This window comes from Mustelus asterias, chromosome 12 (genome assembly GCF_964213995.1).
Source record: "Mustelus asterias chromosome 12, sMusAst1.hap1.1, whole genome shotgun sequence".
Classification (NCBI taxonomy): Eukaryota; Metazoa; Chordata; class Chondrichthyes; order Carcharhiniformes; family Triakidae; genus Mustelus; species Mustelus asterias.
The window spans coordinates 49,093,408-49,119,294 of NC_135812.1; the positions used below are offsets into that span (position 1 = coordinate 49,093,408).

At 42.9% G+C, this 25,887-nt stretch overlaps 1 protein-coding gene across 6 annotated transcripts in view; it reads left to right on the top strand.

Moving 5' to 3' along the window:
• zzef1 (zinc finger, ZZ-type with EF hand domain 1) overlaps positions 1 to 25,887 on the top strand; it is a 257,862-nt gene that overhangs the window by 162,132 nt on the left and 69,843 nt on the right. For 2 of the 6 annotated variants that reach the window (XM_078225185.1, XM_078225183.1), the window contains exons 36-43: positions 945 to 1,207; positions 3,088 to 3,260; positions 5,246 to 5,332; positions 8,027 to 8,543; positions 9,049 to 9,221; positions 9,998 to 10,275; positions 10,997 to 11,171; positions 12,962 to 13,094. In XM_078225185.1, the coding sequence (XP_078081311.1) occupies positions 945 to 1,207; positions 3,088 to 3,260; positions 5,246 to 5,332; positions 8,027 to 8,543; positions 9,049 to 9,221; positions 9,998 to 10,275; positions 10,997 to 11,171; positions 12,962 to 13,094 (1,799 nt within the window). The remainder of the gene's footprint in view (positions 1 to 944; positions 1,208 to 3,087; positions 3,261 to 5,245; positions 5,333 to 8,026; positions 8,544 to 9,048; positions 9,222 to 9,997; positions 10,276 to 10,996; positions 11,172 to 12,961; positions 13,095 to 25,887) is intronic. The other 4 variants (XM_078225186.1, XM_078225184.1, XM_078225188.1 and 1 more) reach the window with 3 other exon arrangements.

Here is a 25,887-nt window from a genome sequence, read left to right on the forward strand (position 1 = left end):
AGGTAGCAACCGTAGAGGAGATATGTGAGTGGAATTGATGAGTTAGGAGACAGGCAGCAGAGTTTTTGGAGAGTAGTGTAAGGGAGGCCAGTCAGGAGTGTGTTGCAATAGTCAAGTCTAGAGATAACAAAGGGATGGATGAGGTTTTCAGCAGTTAATAAGCTGAGGCAAGGGCGGCATTGCGTGATGTTAAGGAGGTGGAAATAGGCAGCCTTAGTGAGGGTGCAGACATCTGATAGGTAGTTCAACTTTTTAAAGTAAGCTATTTGAGATGTGGTATTTCCATTCCCTAGCACTCCACACACTTGCTGCCATCTGTATACCCTTATGAACAGATGTGTACGCTTTAAAAACATCCCAGAGTTTGCAGCAAGCTTGATGAATTATTTGGTTCCCTCTGTCTATGGTGCAGTGCCTATGGGAATGAAATTAACGAAAATATCATTCCATCTGGTCATGCGAGTAGCTGCCAAAACTGTGCCCTTGAATGTTACTTACAACACTTGTGACTTGGAGAACTTCTTCTTAATTCATTTGACTAATTGACTTACTGGGAAATACTTCCTATTGTTTCAAGCATAAGTTTCGCCATGAGACTTCCCCACCTGTGATGTACCCTTGCGTATATTGATCAGTGGGTAGCTGACTGCAGCAGATTAAACTGCTTGAAGGTGGATTATAATGACTTTTCTCTGTTTCGTGCCCAATAAATATGTCTTGTACTTCTGTCTTGTTTATCGTGCACTGCAGTAATTCCACCAGTTGGGGGCAAAGGATACCGTCATGAAACAAAAAGAATCCAACACTGAAATTTGGTCGTAAATCGTATTGCATTCCTTCATGGTGTTTGCAACTTTTTCGGGCTATAATAAGATGTTCAGTGAGTTTTATTGTTTCTTGTGCTGAGAGTGGTTTCAAGGTCTTTCTATTTTTATTTTCTGCAGCCATTTGCCAACGCACAGCATCACAGTGTTCCCCATGGTGACGATTCGGATCAGCGATCGTCACCGGCTCATCCAGCCCTACATTCACAACTACACCTGGCTGCTCTTCAGCGCATTGGCACTCTACACAGCCGATGTTGTAACAGAACCAAACCCTGCTGAGGAGGAGCTGGACTCCCATGTGCGCACACACGCAGAGGCATTGGAAGCTCGCTGCACAGAACTCATCACTGAATACCTACTCAAAGCACATCAAGGAAAAAGTCAGTCATGTGAATGACCCGCGTACTTTACTTTATCTATAAATGTCCATGGACGTTTTGTCTAAAACTGTCATAGATTTTAAATTGTTTGTTTTAGCCTTTATATTATCCTTTTAATACCTTGACCTTTCACCTTCACCCCGAATCGGAACTGAACTCAGATTAAGGAGGTAAAACAACTCCTCCCCCTCTTTCTAGGATCCTCTGAGAAATGATTTTGACAGTCTACCAAAGAAAATATATTAATATTTTGGCTGCCGACTCTTTATCAGTTTTTAACCTAGTCTCCTGAGTGTGAGTGTTTTTCCTGAAAAAAAATTCTCTGCTACAGAATAAAGTTGTCGATCTCGATCAGCCATGTCCCAGACGTTGTTAGTTTGGTAAATAGAAGATTCAAATTTTGTGCAGAGGGAATGATACTTCCAAAGTGTGGAGCATATTGGAGAAAAGGCAGACAGAGCAAGATGTGCATTGAGACCTTTATACCAACAGTGGACAGAGAATATGCACCATTTCTCAGTGCAGCTCTTCATGTTGGGTTCCACTTGATTTTCACCAGTCTTCCACCCAGCTAGAAACAGAGTGACCTGTGATGTGAGCTACACTGCCTTTCACTCATCTGAGGAAACAGGTCTGTGGTGTGTAAGTCCCCACTGATTGACTTGAATACATAATCAGGGTTGACATTCCAGGGCAGTACTGAGAGAGTGCTGCATTACCAAGGTGTAGTATCTTTTGGATGTGACGTTAAGCAGCCTGCTATACTGGTTCAGCTGATCAGTGGATCAGGGAGATGTGAAAGGTATGTGGGCTTCCTAGAAGAAGGTGCAGAAAGCCAATCCACCATTGCTGAAGAGAAAGTCTGATCAGCTGGAAAAAGAACCGAGAAATAACAAAGTTGAACAGATATTTCCAATTCTGAAGGGAGTCCAGAACTCAGAGTCATAAACATGCAATTGTCACTAATAAATCCAATAAAGAATTCAGGAAAAGCGGCATAATGGCACAGTGGTTAGCACTGCTACCTCACAGTAGCTGGAACCGGATTTCAATTCCAGCCTCGAGTCACTGTCTGTGTGGAGTGTACACGTTCTCTCTGTGTCTGCGTGGGTTTCCTCTGGGTGCTCCGGTTTCCTCCCACACTCCAAAGATGTATGGGTTAGGTTGATTGGTCATGTTAAATTGCCCCTTAGTGTCAGGAGGATTGGCAGGATAAATATGTGGGATTACGGGAATAAGGCCTGGATGGGATTGTTGTCGGGTGCAGGCTTGATGGTATACTAATACATGTGACAATAATGAATCAAATCAAATCGATGGGCAGAATGGCCTCCTTTTGCACTGTAGGGATTCTATGATTCATTATGGTAGAATGTGGAACTTGTTATCAAATGGAGAAATTGGGGCATTTAGCATGGATGCATTTAGGTGGGAACTGGATAAAAACATGAGGGAGAAAGGAATAGAAGGATATATTGATAGCGTTAGATGAAATGAAGTGGAAGATGGCATGTGTAGAATATTAAAACCAGCATAGAGAACTATTGGACAAAATGGCTTGTCTCAATGCTGTCAATTCTATGTGATAATGATTGGGAAACACAGCAAGCCAGGAAAAAGCAAGTAAGTGAGCTTTTCCATTTGGCCTTTTGGTTCAGGATTTCAGTTTTAAAGGAAGTGAAACATTGAGGTACTGAATGGCCTTTGAAACATTGAGGTACTGAATGGCCTACACTTATTCCTAATGTCCATTTGTCACCTTGTTCACTGCACAGATGCTGGCTGGCCTGTATGCTTCCAGCACTTGCAGCATTTATTTACTATTTGCTCCTTTTCTTAAAAAGTAAGTAATAATGTTTGCTGAATTTATTTTGGTCTAGGTCTAAAGAATTCTGCCGTGCTTTCTTTGCTGTCCAACGTGTCGGCTGAGAGTGACAAGGATATCGCCGGTATCTCAGCAGACGCTACAGAAACAATCCTTTCTGCAACTGAACATACCGCCAGTAACCAGCAGCAAGCCCAGGCTCATTCTACTCGCCTGGATTCATCTGATGTAAATAATCAAATTATTGCAGTCATTGGTGTCAGTTTGAAGAAAGCTGTTGTATGCCAGAACTAAAATACTAGCCTTTGATCTTTTGAGGCCCATGTCCTAAATTAGACCATATTGATCTGATGAAAGTCAGTGTATAAGCCAGTTTACAGGAATGACTGTGGGCTCCTTCAGTAAAGGTCCTGCTGATGCAACTTGATGAGCCAAAGTGGTCTGTAATTTGGGTGGATGGGCAGGGCTGAAGGGACCATAGGGTGGCTACTGAGAGTTGCTTGCTGATGCAGCTCCAAAGAGGAGGCTAATGCCAGGTAGTCTGATAGGAGCTCTGAATGGACACAATCTCCTGAGCTTTATTTGATAACTGTCAGTGGATTTAAAGAACAATGGCCCAGGTTTCACAGGCAGCAACAATGTGATGGCACATGCTTCTAATCGTGAAGAAAGTTGACCACAAAGATTTAGCAATTTCTGTGGCATTTCCCATTTTAACGTCAGATCCAGAGGATCAATTCTACTTCGCAAAAATGATCTCACCAAGCAAGGTTAGCAGTCAATTAGAAAGAAGAATTTACATAGACAGCAAACCAGGATATAAAAACCACTGATTTCAATCAATTTATTTTAGTCCATTTACAGACAACAAAATAAAGATTGGGGTGTATACATGAGATTAAGGTACCAGCTGAAATGTTCATCAATTATTTTTTTAAATCTGTATTTTTTAATACCATATATAATTTAGTTTTTTAGGGTCAGCAATGTTGTTGAGCATTAATTACGAACTTAACAAAATGCAAAATTTTCGAGAGGTTTTACACCAACGCTAATGGTGCAAAAGTGGAAATTTATGTCAACTCAGGTGATTTCAGAAGATTTCCATCTATAGGGACCTCAACTATCCCTCCTTGTCCTCCTTCACCTATCACAACTTTGAACATTTTTGTCCAACGCCTCTCCATCGCTGTCCAGCTGACTGGGCCCACATCGCCTGGTTCCATTCTTACCCAACCAGTTGCAGCCAGCGAGTCACCTGCAATGGTTTCCCTTCCCACTCCTGCACCGTTACTTTTGATGTTCCCCAAGGATTGATGCTTGACCCCCTCCTGTTTCTCATCCACGTGCTGTCCCTTGACAACATCTAAAACCACAGACATTATCCACATAAATGGTGACGATACCCAACTCTACCTGAGCACCACCTCTTTTGATCCTTCCACCGTCTCTAAACTGTCAGACTGTGTATCCAATGTGCTGGTGGAACAGAAATTTTCTCCAATTAAGTTTTGGGAAGACAGAAGCCATTGTCTTCAGTCGCAGCCATAAATTCCAGTCCCTCTTCACAGACTCCATCTCTCTCCCTGCAATTGTTTGGCGCTAACCAGACTGTACACAACTTTGGTATTGTATTTGACCCCGAGATTAACTTCTACTACATATCTGCACCATTAATAAGATTGCTTATTTCCACTTCCGTAGCATTGGCCAACTCTATCTTTACCCCAACCTACCTGTTGCTGAAATGCTCATTCAGAGGCCGATCATTTAGGACTGGGACAAGGAGAAATTTCTTCACTCAAAAGGTTGTGAATTTTTGGAAAACCCCAGAGGGTTTTGGATGTGTTGTCATTAAATACATCTAAGGCTGGGATAGATTTTTGATATCTCATGGAATCCAGGAATATGGGGAGTGTGGGCAGGAAAGTGGAGTGAAGCTGAAGATTAGCCGTTACCATATTGAATGGTGGAGCAGGCTCAATGGACCATGTGGCCTTCTGCTCCTGTTCCTTATGCTCCCCTTCAGGAGCCAAAGCTCCTTCACTCATCAGCTTAAATCTCACCAAAAGCATCATATTTACCAACTTAAAAATAATAAAATGTTTGCAACCAGTATATTAATATTTAGGGGCTTTCTCAAATAATCTTTTGGATAATGTCTTTTTATAATAAAGTAGCAACTGACACTTACTTCTTATCTTCCACTTTAGGATTCCACTCCTGCTGATGACCAGAAAGCAGTTTTGTCCGATACACAGGAAGCTGTTCGGTGCAGTCGAGAGAAAATCCAAAAGAAGGTAGTCACCTAAGGTGTTAATTGGGCAACATTTATGTTTAGAGATCAGGTCAAGGAAATCCAATTAACTTTGGACTACTGAGTGGTTTAGGTGTCACATTTGATTCTGGTGATTGTTGAAAAAGCAGAATCAATGAGGAATAAAATGATCATTTTAGAAATTTAAAAATATTTTAGGGCTGGAATTCTTCGATGTCAGACACCCCATCAATGAAGAATTTGGCGCATAACCAAATCTTCATTCAGGCAGTGGAACCAGAGAATCCTAGCCACGGGTAAGGTTGGATAAACCTGGCCTAAATCTTTTGCATTGTTGAGAGGCTGTGCATTGGTGACGAGTATCAATATTTATCTGGATCCTCTGAAGATGTTGGAGCCATGCTTAAGAGTAGCTCAATTGTTTCTGTACTCTCTGGGTTAGAATAACTCACCGCGTTGCTGCCGTTTACTCTGGGTGGATTTGTTACAAGAAGTCTGAATGAATATAAATGAGAAATATAGACTGTCTAACTGAGTAGTTTTCACTGGAAAAATAGCGAAGGCCAATTGGGATATTGGAAAAGTTTAATCAGGCCGCAGGTAGAATTTTAAAAATACAGATGTATTGCCATTTATTTCTTCAAAAAGTTAGGTATCTTGGTACATAAACATGAAAAATTATCACAAAGGTTAGAGACGATACACTGTTTGCCAAGTGTGGTATAACTGAGATTTGATATACATTGAGCATAACTTCTGTACTTTTCCTAATACACTGTCACCTTGTTTTCTGACTGTTCATTGTGGCAGTTCATTTTTTGAACTTTGGGCAACCTTTGACATATATTTATGTTAATTATTTATATTCTCTCTCTAATTACTGCTATCCTTTGGTTAGCACTCCTAATGTGTCCTAAAAATATGGTATGCTAAAAAATATGCTAAACAAAAGGGCAAATTAGTATGTCAGTGGGAAACAGATTCAAAAGGCGTCTGCACAGAGGGATCTGGGTGTCCTTGTGCATGAGTCTCAGAAAGTGGGTATGCAGGTGCAGAATGTTATAGGGAAGGCAAATGGAATCTTAGCATTTATTGCAAAGGGTCTGGAGTATAAAAGTAGAGAAGTGTTGTTACAATTGTACAAGGCATTGGTGAGACCACACTTGGAGTATTGTGTTCAGTTTTGGTCACCTTCTTTGAGGAAGGATGTGGTGGCACTGGAGGTGGTTCAGAAGAGGTTCACTAGATTAATTCCAGGTTGAAGGAGCAGGTGAGTAGCTTGGGCTTGTACTTGCTGGAGTCCAGAAGAATGAGGGGGGATTTGATTGAGGTTTATCAAGTACTCAACGGGATTGATAAAGTAAATGTTAACCAAATGTTCCACCTTCTAGGACAGTCTAAGACAAGAGGTCATAGTTGTAGAGTAAGAGGGGGGAGGTTCAAGACAGATGAGGAGAAGCTACTTCTCACAGAGGGTTGTGAATCTATGGAACTCACTGCCCCTGTGGATGCAGAATCAATCAATGGATTCAAGAAAGAGATCGATAAATATTTGATCAAAAGCAGAATAAAGGGGTATGGGGAAAAGTCAAGGAAGTGAAATTAGGATTAGATGGAGATCAGCCATGATCATATAGAATGGCAAAGTGGGCTCGAAGGGCTGAATTGGCTACTCTCACACCTAATTCCTATGTTCCTATGAATATCATTTTCCCAAAAGAAATCATTTAATAAGGGTGTAATAAAATTCCTCACTTGCAAATCTTGCATTTAAAACCTTTTGGCTGCCTTAAATCTAAATGGTCCAAAAATCCTCTTAGCAGCTCTTAATATCTTACCAACTTTTTCTACTTCATCCCCACCTGCCTCTACCTCTCCCGCTCGCTCCACCCTATCCCGAGGAAGTGTGAGCTTCAGAGAGAGAGACCAAGAGGGAGGAAGTGAACAAGGATACAAGATGGGTTGTAAGTGAGATGGTCAGGACGGGAAGTGGCGAGGAGGTGGATCAGCGAGGAGGCTATAGGAAAGAAATTGCAAGAGATAGTGAATATCGCTGGTCTAAGTCAATGCCTTCTTTAGAATAATTTTCACCCGACTTTCTAGAAGTCTTATAGTTTTGCAACTCGGTCATTATAAAGTTGGTAAAGGAGTTTAGTCCATTTGAGGGGTAATTGCAGAACTCGTTTTGATGTATAGCTGGTTTCAACTTCATTAGAATTTCTAAAGTCTGGCTTATTGTGGGGCTATATAAGTACCAGTTGGTTTATATAAAACTTAGTTTCTGGCTGTGAAAAATGAAACTTGTAATTTGGCACTTAATTTCACGCCAGCACAGGCCTTCATGCAGTGTATGTATGTGCACCTCACCCATGTTATTTTCTAAGTTTAACAATGTTTTACAGTGCACTTTTTCATTTTAACTTCTTGTGCATCACCAGTTTTCTTTGCTCCACAATTGACAGCTGTACCTTCAGTTGCCTCAGCAGGGAAATCTTTCCTAAACCCTTTCCTTCCTTAACCTCTCTACTTCTTTCTTCTTTAAGACACTCTTTAAAACCTACCTGTTTGACCACCTTTGGTCACCTGGCCCAATACCTCAGTGTCAAATTTTATTTGACTGCTCTTGAATTGTCCCTTGTAACTACGTTGAAGGTTCTGTATAAATGCAAGGTGGTCCTGTTATAAGTCACTGAGTCCTGTTTGTGTCTTTTTCCAGCTAAAATCAAGTGAAAGCGATGCCACCTTGGCAAGTATTGACAGCATTGAATGGGAGAGCGTACAAGTACTGGAGGTATCTGGATCCAGAGGTGATGCTTCAGACTTTGACACCAGTAGGGACAATATGATCCATGACTCAATTCCATCATACCATGTATCTTCATCTACTACTGGCTCCTCAGCAATTTTATCAACCAATCAGATAAATGTCCTGGTAGCAGGTAGTGCATCAGAAGATGAGGTTAAACCCAGCAGTTCCCTAATTAGCACTTCTTCCACACCACAATCTTCCACCGAGTTTTCCACTAAGAAACCCAAAGTTGGACAGCAGCTCAGTGAATCACAGTCTGAGCACACTCCATCATTGTCTGTGATGCCCACTCCATCAGGGGAAACCCAGCCATCTTTTACTTCTAATACTGCGTCTGACATAATCCCAGAGCTATCGCCTACCGATACATCAGAGTCAGTTGCCGCTCAGATGTCAACAGCAGCTGTCGAGGTGCTTAAAACAGGTAATTCTGCATTAGACTATTCATTGCGATACATGAAGAGCCAGATTCATTCTACAAATAAGAAAGGTATTGTGTCGTATTCTCAGGATAAGTAGGGATGGACAATAAATGCTGGCCAGCCAGTGACCCTCCACATCCTGCAAACAAATACATTTATAAAAAATAAAAATTAATATTTATTTATTGGCTAATGATTAAATTCCTTACTCACTCTTGTGCTACCGAAAGTCAGTTTAACTATCACGGTCTCCTTAGGAGAATTTCTTAAAATGGCGTTATGATTTTCCAACTGACATTGTCCCTGATGTGTTAGGGGATAGAGAACTAAGAAGTTAAGATGCAGATCAGCTTATTATGATCAAATGCAATGCAGAAAAGGCTGGGGGACTGAATGGCCTCAGCCGGTTTTTATATATTTCTTGCTGGGATGAGGGGGGATTGCAATTCTTGACTTTGAAACCACCTTTGTTGGTGCTGTATTATTGGAAATTATTTGAATTTTCAGGTTCAGAGTCTGCTGTGGAATCTGCTGCGGTTCACTTGCGTGGATCGAAAACCTCCCTCAAGATGCACGCTGACACCAAAGAGTCCATGCCCAGCAAAGACCAGGTCTTTGCCGAATGTTCACAAGAGAGAATTCTGGGACTGCTGGCTGCCATGTTGCCTCCTGTTAAAAACGTAAGAACCAAAGTTGTTTTATTCAGAAACGTTTTCCTATGTTTAACAATTGAAAAAACAGGTCTCAGATACATAATGGAAGTTATTTTGGTTCCTTTTGACCATTTAGTTTTCTGAGAGTTTATGTTTGTGGGAGTTGGTATGATAAAGTGGCCCTGACATTATTTCAAGATTTGTTTTCTGAAGTTGATATTGGAATTGCGCAAGATTTAAAAATTTATTCCTTCCTGGGATGTGAGCATCACTGGCAAAGCCAGTATTTGTTGCCCATTCCATAAAGCGCTTGAACTGATTGGCTCCCTAGGCCAATTCAGAGGGCAGTTAGGCATCAGCCACATTGCTGTGGATCTGGAGTAACTTAGAATCGTGGAGGTCCAAAGCAAGTCAAAAGCAACCATCTAACTATTCTAATCCCATTTTCCAGCACTTAGTCCATAGCTTTGTATGCCTTGACATCGCAAGTGTGCATCTAAAGACTTCTTAAAAGTTATGAGGGTCTCTGCCTCCACCACCCTTTCAGGCAGTGAGTTCCAGATCCCCACCATCCTTTTGCCATTCCTTTTAGTACTTGTGTACCTCTATAGATTACCATCGACTCACCTTCTTCTCAGGCTAAAAAAGGAAGCAAGGTTCGCTAGCCTTTCCAAATAACTCGAGTCTTCTGACACTGGGAAATGCACCGTTGTATTTGCAGTAGCAAACTATTTGAGTAACTATCACAATATGTTTAGAACCAATTTATTTGTAGACTTCTGAAGCTATCCTCAATCCCACAGGATTCAACCATGTGCCTACCGAACCTGAGGCAGGTACTGAAGCTCCTGTTTCGAGTGGCGATGCAGAATCCTGGGCAGCTGATTGAAACCTATCACTTGACACTGGGGCTGCTTGGGCAATTGCTTTTGAGAATCTCCCCAGCAGAAGCTGATGAAGCAGTAAAGGACGTCCTTTTTGCATCTTGGACATTACTTAGCACAGCAGAAGGCAACCTGAAGTATCCGGGCTGGATGACGGCACAGGTTTTGTTCAGCCTTGGAGCAGTGTGCTTGGACTGGTAAAGTTTTAAAAATTATTTGCTTTTAGGTGGTGCAAATCTTAAAAAAAACGATTACAGTTTGCTGGAAAGCGAGTTTAAAAAGTACTGTTTTTATTTAACCCTTTTGCTATACAAGTGTCAGCTTTGGCTCGGGGGCAGCATTCGCGCTTCAGGGTCCAAAGGTTGTGGGTTTAAACCAAGCTTCAGAGACCTGACCACAATATCTCGGCTCCCAGTGCAGTACCAAAAGAGTGCTGCACTGCCTGAAGTGAAGTCCGTTAAACGGTAAGATAAACTGAGACCCAGCCTGCCCTTTTAGGTGTCCATAAAAGATCCCATGGCACTATTCGGATAAGAGTCAGGGAGTTCACCCAGTGCCTCAGCCGATATATAAATCCATTAATCAACAGTGCTGAGATTATCTAGTTATTTTTCTTGTTTGTTGGATCTTGCTGTGTGAAAATAGGCTGCTGAGATTCCTACATTACAGAAGCACTTAGACTTCAAAAATGTTTCATTGACTGTAAAGGACTTTGGGACATCCTGAGGCTGTGGAAGGCGCTATAGAAATGTGTTTGTTTTTTTAAATTCAGTGTATATTTCATGTTCAATACAACAGTTATTAAATTCTTGAACCCTGTCCAGAAAACTCCAAATGTAGCAGGATAATTCAAAACCTCTTGTCTGTATTTCTTGAACAGACAAGTGCCCTATCACTATGTTTTTCTCTTGATTGAAGCAGGATTAGCCTGGACTGGGCATCTTCCGTGGCAGACATCCTCAGGGACCTGAACTCTAGCCTGCAGTGGCAGAAAGTGATTGCCGCCTTCACAGAGCGCTGCATCGAGGAGCTGCCGTTCCACCTGAAACGCACCAACATCTTCACGCTGTTGGTTCTGGTGGGATTTCCAGAGGTAACTAAGCACTTTTATGTGGCTGTTGAGGCAGCGTCTGTGCGGTGTCACCTTATTAAAGGGTTAGAAATGGTACTGGAATAGATGAAGGAGCAATGGATTGAATGAATGATTTTTGTAGTGAGCAAATAATTACCAGGTGGATTACTCTGTTGCATCAGCTCCTTAGTAATAGTATAGAGCTAGGTAAATATGCCTTCCAAATAATTTTCAGGATATTTTACCAATTGTATAATTTGATAGACATCAGAAACTAATCAGTATTGAATAATACAGAAATGGATTGTTAGACATTTGGAATTATCATTAATGAATGGTTTTCCATTTACACACCATTACTATTATTCCAACCTTGTGTATTCAAATGCTAGCTTCAGGCTTTTCAACGTGTTATTTCCTTTTATATGTCAGTAACTGTAAACAGAGTGGTTGTGAAGCAATGGAGCTAGTTAGGTCCATTGTTGCAAATCAAAAGTCCTACAGGTAAATAAACAGGTAACGCTTAGGATGCTTGCTGGTTTCCCTTGCCTATTACTCTAATCTGGTCATCAGGTTTATTCAATCCTAGCTGTTCAAATCCAATGATAGAAGAGTCACTTGATAACATGTCAACCCAGCTACTTCAAACATAAAGTAAAAGTAAAGTTTATTCATTAGTCACAAGTAAGGCTTACATTAACACTAAAATGAAGTTACTGTGAAATTCCCCTAGTCGCCACAGTCTGGCGCCTATTCGGGTCAATGCACCTAACCAGCACGTCTTTCAGAATATGGGAGGAAACTGGAGCACCCGGAGGAAACCCACGCAGACACAGGAGAACGTGCAAACTCCACACAGACAGTGACCCAAGCCGGGAATCAAACCTGAGTCCCTGGTGTTGTGAAACAGCAGTGCTAACCACTGTGCTACCATGCCGCCCATATATATATAGCTCCAACAACACTCAAGAAGCTTGACACTATCCAGGACAAAGCAGCCCGCTTGATTGGCATCACATCTACAAACATCCACTCCCTCCACCACTGACGCTCAGTAGTAGCAGTATGTACTATCTACAAGATGCACTGCAGCAATTCACCAAATATCCTTAACAGCACCTTCCAAACCCACAACCACTTCCACCTAGAAGGACAAGGGCAGCAGATACATGGGAACACCACCACCTGCAAGTTCCCCTCCAAGCAACTCACTGTCCTGACTTGGAAATATATCGCCGTTCCTTCGCGGTCGCTGGGTCAAAATCCTGGAATTCCCTCCCTAAAGGCATTGTGGGTCAACCCACAGCACGTGGACTGCAGCGATTCAAGAAGGCAGCTCACCACCACCTTCTCAAGGGCAACTAGGGATGGGCAATAAATACTAGACAGCCAGTGATGCCCATGTCCCATGAATGAATTTTTAAAAAACATATTGGCCGGAATTCTCTGACCTTGCCCGCAGCTGGGATTCTCCAGTCCCAGTGCAGTGAATGGAGTTTTGGTGGAGTGTCTTTGGCAGGGTGAATGAGATCAGAGAATCCTGGCCATGGTATCAAGTTTTGATTCAAAATACTTTTAGATGAATATGGAAGTTAATAGTTGGTTTGAGTAACGAGCAACAAGCCAAAAGCCAGTCAAGTTGAAAGTTGTCTCCTGCTACATGAGATTCTGTCAGATGTGTGGGTCTGTTGAACAACTCTGCAGTCAAACAAAATGACATTGCTTATTAAAGGGAACTGAACATTGTGTTTGCATATCATGTATTCTGTGCCTGTGTAGCTTTTAAAATCCAACCTCTTGTTCTTATGCAGGTGTTATGCAGAGGCACTCATACTGTTTACATAGACAACGCAAATGAATCACATGATGTTATAGTCCTGAAGCATTTTACAGAGAAGATTCAAGCTGTGGTAATCGATATCAAGACTCGAAAGCGTAAAACAGGCGAGTATTTACAGCTGCTTACAAGAGTACTTCATTCACTGAACTACCCATGGGGGTGGCAGGATAGACACGTGTCTTTAAGACCCAACCTGCCAACTTCTTGATCTCACGTAAAACAATAGCAGTTAGTTTTTTAAAGGAGAGTAAGGAAAGCCCTAACCAGCGCTGAATGCACCCCCCGAGAAGTCAGTTACAGAATATAGTATATCATCACTTGTAATTGCATTCCTGAAAATCGTGGCTTTATGTGAAACAACTTTAAACAAATCACATTATTTAACTAATACCAATGTAAACATTGTAGTTAGGTCCAGTAGGACCTTCCTCGTCAGAAGTCAATCATTGCTATATTATTAAATTAGTCTATTGATAAATGAAATAACTTTTAACGTAAACTTAAAAATATAAAAGAAATATGGTGACTTTCGACTTACAGTGGCCGGAATTCTCCTGCTGTTCTTGATCCTGCCAACGGCGCACCTCTACTGCTGGTTTCCCGATGGCAATCCCAGAGATAGCGGCAGGATCAGAAGATTCTGCTGCCTCCCACCATAGAAACACGCTGCGGGGAGGTCTAAGAATACCCCCTCAGTATCTCCCACTCACTGCTGACCTTGCTCACCACACATTCTGCTCTCCTCATCCTCCTGGTTGCTGTGGACTCTTCTTGCTGACCCTCTGACTCCCCCACCCTCTGGATTGCAGCCTCTGCCCTTCCCTAAACTACCCTCTCACTGATCATCTCCTGCTGTCCAACTCTCCTGCTCTCCACTTCCCTCTCCTAAACCTCGCTGTGAACATGGGCCCTGGATGTGACAGACAGGGGAACAGCTTCAAGTTGAAGCTGGTAATTTCTCTGCCAGTGGACTTGTGATCAGCTTCACTTCTTTTTGATCAGAAATCTCTTTTCCTCTCCTGCCTGGGGTTTTAAAGCCTCCGGGAGCAGCTCCCAATTCCCTAGCTCGGACAGAGACAGAGTAAGCAAGTCCACTGTGTTTACAGTAGTGGAGAAGAGTCTTGTCCCAGCCCAGTGCTGAGTAAATTGTACCATTGTTATGAAGTTAAACCGATAGCAAGATGTGATATAAGATCTGAAGGCATAGAATCTCTGTGGGTAGAGTTGAGGAACCGCAAAGGTAATGATGGGAGTTATATACAGGCCCCCTAGCAGTAGTCAGGATATGGGGCAGAAAATAAATCAGGCGATAGAAAAGGCATATAAAAAAGGCAATATTACAATAATCATGGGGGACTTCAATATGCAGGTGGACTGGGAAAATCAGGTCGGTAGTGGATCCCAAGAAAAGGAATTTGTGGAATGTCTAAGAGATGGTTTTTTGGAGCAGCTTGTGACAGAGCCTATAAGACTCATCTCCACTGCTGTAAACACAGTAAGAAGTCTCACAACACCAGGTTAAAGTCCAACAGGTTTATTTGGTAGCAAATACCATAAGCTTTCGGAGCACTGCTCCTTCGTCATCGTAAACACAGTGGGCAGGGAGTTGCTTACTCTGTCCGAGCTAGGGAATTGAGAGCTGCTCCCGGAGGCTTTAAAACCCCAGGCAGGAGAGGAAAGGAGATTTCTGATCAAAAAGAAGTGAAGCTGATCACAAGTCCACTTGCAGAGAACTTACCAGCTTCAACTTGAAGCTGTTCCCCTGTCTGTCACATCCAGGGCCTTGTTCACAGCGAGGGTTTAGGAGAGGGAAGTGGAGAGCAGGAGAGTTCTGGATTTGGTGATGTGTAATGAGGCAGACTTGATTAGGGAACTTAAGTTAAAGGAAGGAACCCTTAGGAAGCAGTGACCACAATATGATAAGAATTTACCCTGCAGTTTGAGAGGGAGATGCTGGAATCAGATGTAACAGTATTACAATTAAATAAAGGTAACTACAAAGACATGAGGGAGGAGCTGGCCAGAGTTGATTGGAAAGGGAGCCTAGCAGGGAAGACAGTGGAACAGCAATGGCAGGAGTTTTGAGGGTTATTCGGGAGGCACAACAGAAATTCATCCCAAGGAGGAGGAAACATGCTAAGGAGAGGACGAGGCATCCATGGCTGATGAGGGAAGTCAAGCGCAGCATAAAAGCAAAAGAAAAAGCATACAAAGTGGCGAGGATTAGTGGGCCAGATGATTGGGAAGACTTTAAAAGCGAGCAGAGGACAACTGAAAAAACAATAAGAGGGGAGAAGGTGAAATATGAGTGTAAGCTAGCTAATAATATGAAAGAAGATAGGAAGAGCTTTTTTCAATATATAAAAGGTAAGAGAGAGGCAAATATAACCATTGGACCACTGGAAAATGCTGCTGGATAAGTAATAATAGGAAACAAAGCAATAGCAGAGAATAGTTACTTTGCATCAGTCTTCACGGTGGCAGACACCAGTGGAATGCCAGAGCTCCAGGAGAATCAGGGGGCACAGTTGAGTGTAGTGGCCATCACTAAGGAGACGGTTCTAGGGACTGAAAGGTCTTAAGATAGATAAATCATCCGGACCAGACGGACTACACCCCAGAGTTCTAAAAGCGATAGCTGAGGAAATTGTGGAGGCATTGATGGTGATCTTTCAGGAATCACTGGAGGCAGGGAGGGTCCCAGAGGACTGGAAAGTAGCTGTTTAAGAAGGGAGGGAGGCAGCAGACGGGAAATTATAGGCCGGTTAGCCTGACTTCAGTCATTGGCAAGATTTTAGAGTTCGTTATTAAAGATGAGATCGCAGGGTACTTGGAAGTGCATGATAAAGTAGGACTGAGTCAGCATGGCTTCATCAAGGGGAGATCATGTCTGACAAATCTGTTAGAGTTCTTTGAGGAGGTAACAAGGAAGTTAGATAAAGGAGAACCAGTGGACGTGATTTATTTAGATTTCCAAAAGGCCTTTGACAAGGTGCCGCATAGGAGACTGTTAAACAATTTAAGTGCCCATGGTGTTAATGGTAAGATCCTGGCATGGATAGAGGATTGGCTGACTGGCAGAAGGCAGAGAGTGGGGATAAAAGGGTCTTTTTCAGGATGGCCGCCGGTGACTAGTGGTGTGCCTCAGGTCGGTGCTGGGACCACAACGTTTTGCAATATACATTAACAATTTGGAGGAAGGAACTGAAGGCACTGTTGCTAAATTTGCAGATGATACAAAGATATGTAGAGGAACAGGTAGTGTTGAGGAAGCAGGGGGACTGCAGAAGGACTTGGACAGGCTAAGAGAGTGGGCAAAGAAGTGGCAGATGGAATACAATGTGGAAAAGTGTGAGGTTATGCACTTTGGAAGGAGGAATGGAGGCATAGACTATTTTCTAAATGGGAAAATGCTTAGGAAATCAGAAACACAAAGGGACTTGGGAGTCCTTGTTCAAGATTCTCTTAAGGTTAACGTGCAGGTTCAATCAGCAGTTAGGAAGGCAAATGCAATGTGAGTATTCATGTCGAGAGGGTTAGAATATAACCAGAGTCGCTGAGCAGAAACTGATAGCCAAGTTCCGCACACACGAGGACGGCCTCAACCGGGATATTGGGTTCATGGCACACTATTTGTAACCCCCACAGAGTTTCACTGGCTGTCTTGTCTGGAGACAATACACATCTTTTTAGCCTGTCTTGATGCTCTCTCCACTCACATTGTTTTGTTTCTTAAAGACTTGATTAGTTGTAAGTATTCGCATTCCAACCATTATTCATGTAAATTAAGTCTGTGTCTTTATATGCTCTGTTTGTGAACAGAATTCCCACTCACCTGAAGAAGGGGCTTGCAGCTCCGAAAGCTTGTGTGGCTTTTGCTACCAAATAAACCTGTTGGACTTTAACCTGGTGTTGTTAAACTTCTTACTTAGAATATAAGAGCAGGGATGTACTTCTGAGGCTGCATAAGGCTCTGGTCAGACCCCATTTGCAGTATTGAGAGCAGTTTTGGGCCCCGTAGCTAAGGAAGGATGGACTGGCCTTGGAAAGGGCCCAGAGGAGGTTCACAAGAATGATCCCTGGAATGAAGAGCTTGTCGTATGAGGAATGGTTGAGGACTCTGGGTCTGTACTCGTTGGAGTTTAGAAGGATATGGGGGGAATCTTGTTGAAACTTACAGGATACTGCGAGGCCTGGATAGAGTGGATGTGGAGAGGATGTTTCCATTAGTAGGAAAAACTAGAGCCAAAAGGCACAACCTTAGACTAAAAGGACGATCCTTTAAAGCAGAGATGAGGAGGAATTTCTCCAGCCAGAGAGTGGTGAATCTGTGGAACTCGTTGCCGCAGAAGGCTGTGGAGGCCAGGTCATTGAGTGTCTTTAAGACAGAGATAGATATGTTCTTAATTAATAAGGGGATCAGGGATTATGGGGAAAAGACAGGAGAATGGGGATGAGAAAAAAATCAGCCATGATTGAATGGCGGAGCAGACTCCATGGACCGAGTGGCCAATTCTGCTCCTTTGTCTGATGGTCTTATTGTGGGGATCAGGAATCTGTGACCAGCAGAATTCTGACCAAAAGGGGGTGAAACTGGTCACAAACCCACTTGAAGAGAACTTGCCTCCTCTCCTGCAAGTCGAAGCTGCTCCTCCTATCTCCCGCCGCTCATCTCCAGGGCTCACACTCACAGCGAGGGTACAGGAGAATGAAACAGCAAGGGGGAAAATCAGGGAACGGGAGGTTCAGCAAGATGTGAGAGCGTAGGTCAGGATGCGGCAGAGAACACTGGTGGGCAGGTTGCTGGTGAGAGGTTGGGGTTGAGAAATAGGGGAGACTGCGAGTTGGAGAATTGGCAGCCGAGAGGGTGAGTTTGGGAGCAGGAGATGCTGAAACTTGGAATGTTAGTTGCAAAAGGGTCCATCAAGGAACGGCTGCTTTAAAGTCCAAAGATGTGCGGGTTAGGTTGATTGGCCAGGTTAAAAAAATTGCCCCTTAGAGTCCTGGGATGTGTAGGTGAGAGGGATTAGCAGGTAAAATATGTGGGGGTAGGGCCTGGGTGGGATTGTGGTCGGTGCAGACTCGATGGGCCGAATGGCCTCCTTCTGCACTGTAGGGTTTCTATGATTTCTATGAAAATAGCGTCAATCGGGTTCTGCGACCCGACTAGCAGGAATTATCTTAAAATTAATCTTGCAATGTTAAACGGGATTACAGCCACATTAACTTGCTGATGTTAAAGTGAAACAATGTTAAACGGGGATTAACTGTAGTTATAAAAAGAATCCCTACAGTGCAGAAGGAGGCCATTCAGCCCATCGAGTCTGCACTGACCACAATCCCACGCAGGCCCTATCCCTGTAACCCCATATATTTACCTCGCTAATTCCACTAACCTACGCATCCCGGTACACTAAGGGGCAATTTAGCATGGCCAATACACCTAACCTGCACATCTTTGGACTGTGGGAGGAAACCCATGCAGACAAGAGGAGAACAGGCGCCGGAGTGTGGAAACTAGGGGATTTTCACAGTAACTTCATTACAGTGTGAATGTAAGCCTACTTGTGACTAATAAATAAAACTTTAAAAGGCGAATGTTGTTCCTCTGTTTAAGAAAGGGAATAGAAATGACCCTGGTAATTATAGACCGGTTAGTCTTACTTCGGTGGTTGGTAAATTGATGGAAAAGGTCCTTAGAGATGGGATTTACGACCATTTAGAAAGATGCGGATTAATCCGGGATAGTCAGCACGGATTCGTGAAGGGCAAGTCGTGCCTCACAAATTTGATAGAATTTTTTGAGGAGGTAACTAAGTGTGTTGATGAAGGTAGGACAGTTGATGTCATATACATGGATTTTAGTAAGGCGTTTGATAAGGTCCCCCATGGTCCCCCATGATGAAAGTGAGGAGGTGTGGGATAGAGGGAAAGTTGGCCGATTGGATAGGTAACTGGCTGTCTGATCGAAGACAGAGGGTGGTGGTGAATGGAAAATTTTCGGATTGGAGGCAGGTTGCTAGCGGAGTGCTACAGGGATCAGTGCTTGGTCCTCTGCTCTTTGTGATTTTTATTAATGACCTAGAGGAGGGGGCTGAAGGGTGGATCAGTAAATTTGCTGATGACACCAAGATTGGTGGAGTAGTGGATGAGGTGGAGGGCTGTTGTAGGCTGCAAAGAGACATAGATAGGATGCAAAGCTGGGCTGAAAAATGGCAAATGGAGTTTAACCCTGATAAATGTGAGGTGATTCATTTTGGTAGGACTAATTTAAATGTGGATTACAGGGTCAAAGGTAGGGTTCTGAAGACTGTGGAGGAACAGAGAGATCTTGGGGTTCATATCCACAGATCTCTAAAGGTTGCCACTCAAGTGGATAGAGCTGTGAAGAAGGCCTATAGTGTGTTAGCTTTTATTAAGAGGGGGTTGGAGTTTAAGAGCCGTGGGGTTATGCTGCAACTGTCCAGGACCTTGGTGAGACCACATTTGGAATATTGTGTGCAGTTCTGGTCACCTCACTATAAGAAGGATGTGGAAGCGCTGGAAAGAGTGCAGAGGAGATTTACCAGGATGGTGCCTGGTTTGGAGGGTAGGTCTTATGAGGAAAGGTTGAGGGAGCTAGGGCTGTTCTCTCTGGAGCGGAGGAGGCTGAGGGGAGACTTAATAGAGGTTTATAAAATGATGAAGGAGATAGATAGAGTGAACGTTCAAAGACTATTTCCTCGGGTGGATGGAGCTATTACAAGGGGGCATAACTATAGGGTTCGTGGTGGGAGATACAGGAAGGATATCAGAGATAGGTTCTTTATGCAGAGAGTGGTTGGGGTGTGAAATGGACTGCCTGCAGTGGTAGTGGAGTCAGACTCTTTAGGAACATTTAAGCGGTTATTGGATAGGCACATGGAGCACACCAGGATGATAGGGAGTGGGATAGCTTGATCTTGGTTTCAGATAAAGCTTGGCACAACATCGTGGGCCGAAGGGCCTGTTCTGTGCTGTTATGTTCTATGTTCTAACTTTAACATGCAAACTCCACACAGACAGTGACCCGAGCTGGGAAGCGAACCAAGGTCCCTGGAGCTGTGAGGCAGCAGTGCTAACCACTGTGCCACCGTGCCGACCTTATCATTATTGATTTTATATGTAGATATATATAGTTAATGATAGAGGCCTGGGAAGACATCCACATTTTGTCCTATTGTCCATTGTGACACTTGGGAACATGAATCTCAGAAAGGGATAGGAAAAGAAACTGCAGTGATTGAACTAGAGTGCTCACTTTGATAAAATAGAGGAAGATTGATTGCACACTTTTAATGCATTTCTCTGTCACTTTGGCACAGGGAAGAGAAAAACTGCCATCTTAATTTCTACTCTGTGATTCCTGCATTAAATTAGATTGGGACGGCATTCTAAATCCCAGTGGATTTCAGCCCACTGCAGCTAGCTAGCCACAAATATCATTTGTTACCAATAAATCAGCAGCCCACCCTCGTGAGACAATGAGACAGTACAGGAAAAGTAAATGGCATTGGTCAGTAAAATGCAATTTTGTGAGGTCGGTCCTGTTGTAAAGAAAATAATCGACATGCTAAGGTAGAGCTAGAATACACCAAGTCTTCAAACTGTGCACAATGAAGGAACAAGAACAAAATTAAGCTCAACACATTGGAGATAGTAATGGGTGCAGGAAAGAGCTAAAATTTAAATTGTCTATAATGGGACATTTATATGGGAGAATTCAACAGCTTGCATTTATATCATAGAATCTTGTAGCATAGAAAGTGGACATTGACTCTGTAGGGCCTGTGCAGAAACTCTCAAAGGGCACTTTCCTCCTCTTTCTGCATACCCCTGCAGTCTTTTTCTACAAACATTTATATAATTTCCCTTTGAAGACTATTATTGAATCCGTACCTGCCACCCTAATCAGTCAGTGCATTCCAAGCCCTAACTACTCGTCATATAAAATAAATTTTCCTCATGTCACCCAATTTCTTTTGCCAATCACTTTAAATCAATCTGTGGTGGGTAAGTTGTTGGAAGATATTTTGAGAGATCTTCTCAAAATCTCTCAAATCTAAAGGATTTACAGGCATTTAAAGACGCAAGAACTGATTCGGGACAGTCAGCATGGCTTTGTGAGTGGAAAATTGTGTCTCACAAATTTGTTTGAGTTTTTTGAAGGGGTAACCAAGAAAGTAGATGAGGGCAGTGCAGTTGATGTTGTCTACATGGACTTTAGCAAGGCCTTTGACAAGGTACCACATGGTAGGTTGTTGCATAAGGTTAAATCTCACGGGATCCAGGGTGAGGTAGCTAATGGATACAAAATTGTCGTGATGACAGAAGCCAGAGGGTGGTTGTAGAGGGTTGTTTTTCAGACTGGTGGCCTGTGACCAGCGGTGTGCCTCAGGGATCGGTGATGGGTGCACTGTTATTTGTCATTTATATTAATGATTTGGCTGAGAATATAGGAGGCATGGTTAGTAAGTTTGCAGATGACACCAAGACTGGTGGCATAGTGGACAATTAAGAAGGTTATCTCGGATTGCAGTGGTATTTTGATCAATTGGGCCAGTGGGCTGACGAATGGCAGATAGAGTTTAATTTAGATAAATGCGAGATGATGCATTTTGATAGATTGAACCAGGGCAGGACTTACTCAGTTAATGGTAGGGCATTGGGGAGAGTTACAGAACAAAGAGATCTAGGGGTACAGGTTCATAGCTCCTTGAAAGTGGAGTCACAGGAGGACAGAGTGGTGAAGAAGGCATTCGATATGCTTGGTTTCATTGGTCAGAACATTGAATACAGGAGTTGGGACGTCTTGTTGAAGTTGTACAAGACATTGATCAGGCCACACTTGTAATATTGTGTACAGTTCTAGTCACCCTATTATAGAAAGGATATTATTAAACTAGAAAGAGTGCAGAAGAGATTTACTACGATGCTACTGGGACTTGATGGTTTGAATTATAAGGAGAGACTGGAGCGTAGAAGGCTGAGGGGTGATCTTATAGAAGTCTATAAAATAATGAGGGGCATAAATCAGCTACATAGTCAATATCTTTTCCCAAAGGTAGGGGAGTCTAAAACTAGAGGGCATAGGTTTAAGGTGAGAACATAAGAAATAGGAGCAGGAGTCGGCCATCTCGCCCCTCGAGCCTGCCCCGCCATTCAATAAGATCATGGCTGATCTGAAGTGGATCAGTTCCACTGACCTGCCTGATCCCTATAACCCCTAATTCCCTTACCGATCAGGAATCCATCTATCCGTGATTTAAACATATTCAACGAGGTAGCCTCCACCACTTCAGTGGGCAGAGAATTCCAGAGATTCACCACCCTCTGAGAGAAGAAGTTCCTCCTCAACTCTGTCCTAAACTGACCCCCCTTTATTTTGAGGCTGTGCCCTCTAGTTCTAGTTTCCTTTCTAAGTGGAAAGAATCTCTCCATCTCTACCCTATCCAGCCCCTTCATTATCTTATAGGTCTCTATAAGATCCCCCCTCAGCCTTCTAAATTCCAACGAATACAAACCCAATCTGCTCAGTCTCTCCTCATAATCAACACCCCTCATCTCTGGTATTAACCTGGTGAACCTTCTCTGCACTCCCTCCAAGGCCAATATATCCTTCCGCAAATAAGGGGACCAATACTGCACACAGTATTCCAGCTGCAGCCTCACCAATGCCCTGTACAGATGCAGCAAGACATCTCTGCTTTTATATTCTATCCCCCTTGCGATATAGGCCAACATCCCATTTGCCTTCTTGATCACCTGTTGCACCTGCAGACTGGGTTTTTGCGTCTCATGCACAAGGACCCCCAGGTCCCTCTGCACAGCAGCATGTTGTAATTTCTTTCCATTTAGATAATAATCCAATTTGCTATTATTTCTTCCAAAGTGAATAACCTCGCATTTGTTAACGTTATACTCCATCTGCCAGATCCTCGCCCACTCACTCAGCCTGTCCAAATCTCTCTGCAGACCTTCTACGCCCTCCACACGATTCACTTTTCCACTTATCTTTGTGTCGTCTGCAAACTTTGTTACCCTACACTCAGTCCCCTCCTCCAGATCGTCTATATAAATGGTAAATAGTTGAGGCCCCAGTACCGATCCCTGCGGCACGCCACTAGTTACCATCGCCAACCAGAAAAGCACCCATTTATTCTGACTCTCTGCTTCCTGTCGGATAGCCAATCCCCAATCCATGCTAACACCCTACCCCCAACTCCGTGTGACCCAATCTTCTTCAGCAACCTTTTGTGAGGCACCTTATCAAACGCCTTTTGGAAATCCAAAAACACCGCATCCACCGGTTCCCCTCCGTCAACCACACTAGTCACATCTTCATAAAAATCCAACAAGTTCGTCAAGCACGACTTTCCCCTCATAAATCCATGCTGCATCTGCTTAATCGAACCATTCTTATCCAGATGGCCTGCTATTCCTTCTTTAATGATGGATTCCAGCATGTTCCCAACTACAGACGTTAAGCTAACCGGCCTGTAGTTACCCGCCTTTTGTCTATTTCCTTTTTTAAACAGCGGCGTAACATTAGCCATTTTCTAATCCGCCGGCACTACCCCAGAATCCAACGAATTTTGATAAATAACCACTAATGCATCCGCTATTACTTCTGACATTTCTTTCAGAGGGGAGAGATACAAAAGGGTCCAGAGGGGCAAATGTTTCATGCAAAGGGTGGTGAGTGTCTGGAACAAGCTGCCAGAGGTAGTAGTAGAGGCGGATACAATTTTGTCTTTTACAAAGCATTTAGATAGTTACATGGAAAAAATGGGTACAGAGGGATATGGGCCAAATGCGGGTAATTGGGACTAGCTTAGTGGTTAAAAAAGAAGGGCGGCATGGACAAGTCGGGCTGAAGGGCATGTTTCCATGCTGTAAATCTTTATGACTCTATAAATCTTTGCCCTCTTGTTACCAATCCTATGGCCATTGGAAACTTTATTTACTGAATCGAAAGGTTTCATTATTTTAAACGCTTCAGGCAAATCTCTTAAACCGTTCTCAGGAGAAAATCTCCAGCTTTTCCAGTCTGTCCACGTAACTACAATTCCTTATCCCATTCTCATAAACCTTTTCTGCTCTCTCTCCAAAGACTTTACACAAGTACGACATCAGAATAGGACACTGTTCCAACTGGGGTTCCTGGATTTTGTACTCTGCCTTTATTTATAAATGATGTGGAGATGCCGGCGTTGGACTGGGGTGTGCACAGTAAGAAATCTCATAACGCCAGGTTAAAGTCCAACAGGTTTATTTGGAATCACGAGCATTGCTCCTTCATCATGTGAGTCCTGATGAAGGGGCAGTGCTCCAAAAGCTCATGATTCCAAATAAGCTTGTTGGACTTTAACTTGGTGTTGTGCGACTTCTTACTTTATAAATACATTTTAGGCTCCCAAATATTTTATTAATAACTTGATTTGTCAGCTTCAAATATTTGTGTACAACCTCCCTCTGCTCTTGAACCCCCTTTAAAATTGTACCTGACCTATTTAGCTTGAATTGTGTTGTCCCACTCTTTCTCGAACATATTTTCTCTCACTTTTCTGTGTGAATGTCATCTCATTTCACCAACCTATGTCTTCTTGAAATCTGTTACTGTCTGCCTCACTGCTTACTGCATTTATTTTTCATCTGCCAATTTCAAAAGTGTGCCCTGCACCCCCAAGTCCAAGCCTATCAACATGTCATGGAAACAGCAGAGGTCTTAGTCCTGACATCACTGCTAACATCTCTACTGCATGAAAAACATCCATCCATCGTTACTGTTTATTTCCTGTTCCTTAAACAGTTTTGTATCCATGCTGCTACTGCCCCTTTTATCCCATGGGCTTTAATTTTGCTAACAAGTTTATTATGTGGTACTTTACCAAATGTCTTTCTGTTTAGTGGCTTTGACATTGCAGAACATCCTAAGTTGCTTCACAGAAGCATTAGTGAACAAAATTTGACCATGAACCGTGTAAAGAAATATGAGGACAGAAACACTTGGTCAAACAGATTTTAAGAAGCATCTTAAAGGAGGAGAGAGAGGGGTCAGACAGTTTTAGGGAGGCAGATTTTAGATCTTAGGGCCCAGGTAATTGAAAGCATAGTGGCACTGCGGGAGCGATTAAAACCAGGGATGTGTAAGAGGCCATGATTAGCAGAGTGCAAGGATACTTGTATATGTTTCTTATGAAATTAGATTGATTTTTAGACTATGACGGTGCAAGTTCAAAATAAAATTGTTTATTCCAGACTATATCATGAGATTAGCAATTGCCACCAGGAGATGGCACTATGTTCTTTCATAGCTGTATCATCACACTTTCATTGAAGTTTTCCTGCCACAATAATCTTTATAATTCAACACCTTGAGTGTCCAGTTGACATGCTTCTTGATGATTCTTTATGATTAAGAGCACTTGACGTTTATATTGATAGGGGCCAGCATTCTGTTCTTGTTTTGTTTCCAAAGGTTAGCTACGATCGTAATGAAATGTGATCAATTTATACTGTGTAGATATTTTTCTTCCATTTTAATTCATCAGCAGATTAGTGAGTGGAGAGGTTTCTAACACTAAACTCTTGAGTTGACTCTCCATTACCTTGTAGTCGATCAACATATTTCAAACACTATTAGGTTGGATTGTTTTCGTTGGAGCAGAGAAGGCTGAGGGGCGACCTGATTGAGGTGCTCAAGATAATGAGGGGCATGGACAGGGTGGATAGGGAGCAGCTACTCCCCTTCGTGGAAGGGTCAGTTACGAGGGGACACAAGTTAAAAGTGAGGGGTAGGAGGTTTAGGGGGGGATTTGAGGAAAACATTTTTACTCGGAGGCTGGTGATGGTCTGGAATGCACTGCTTGGGAGGAT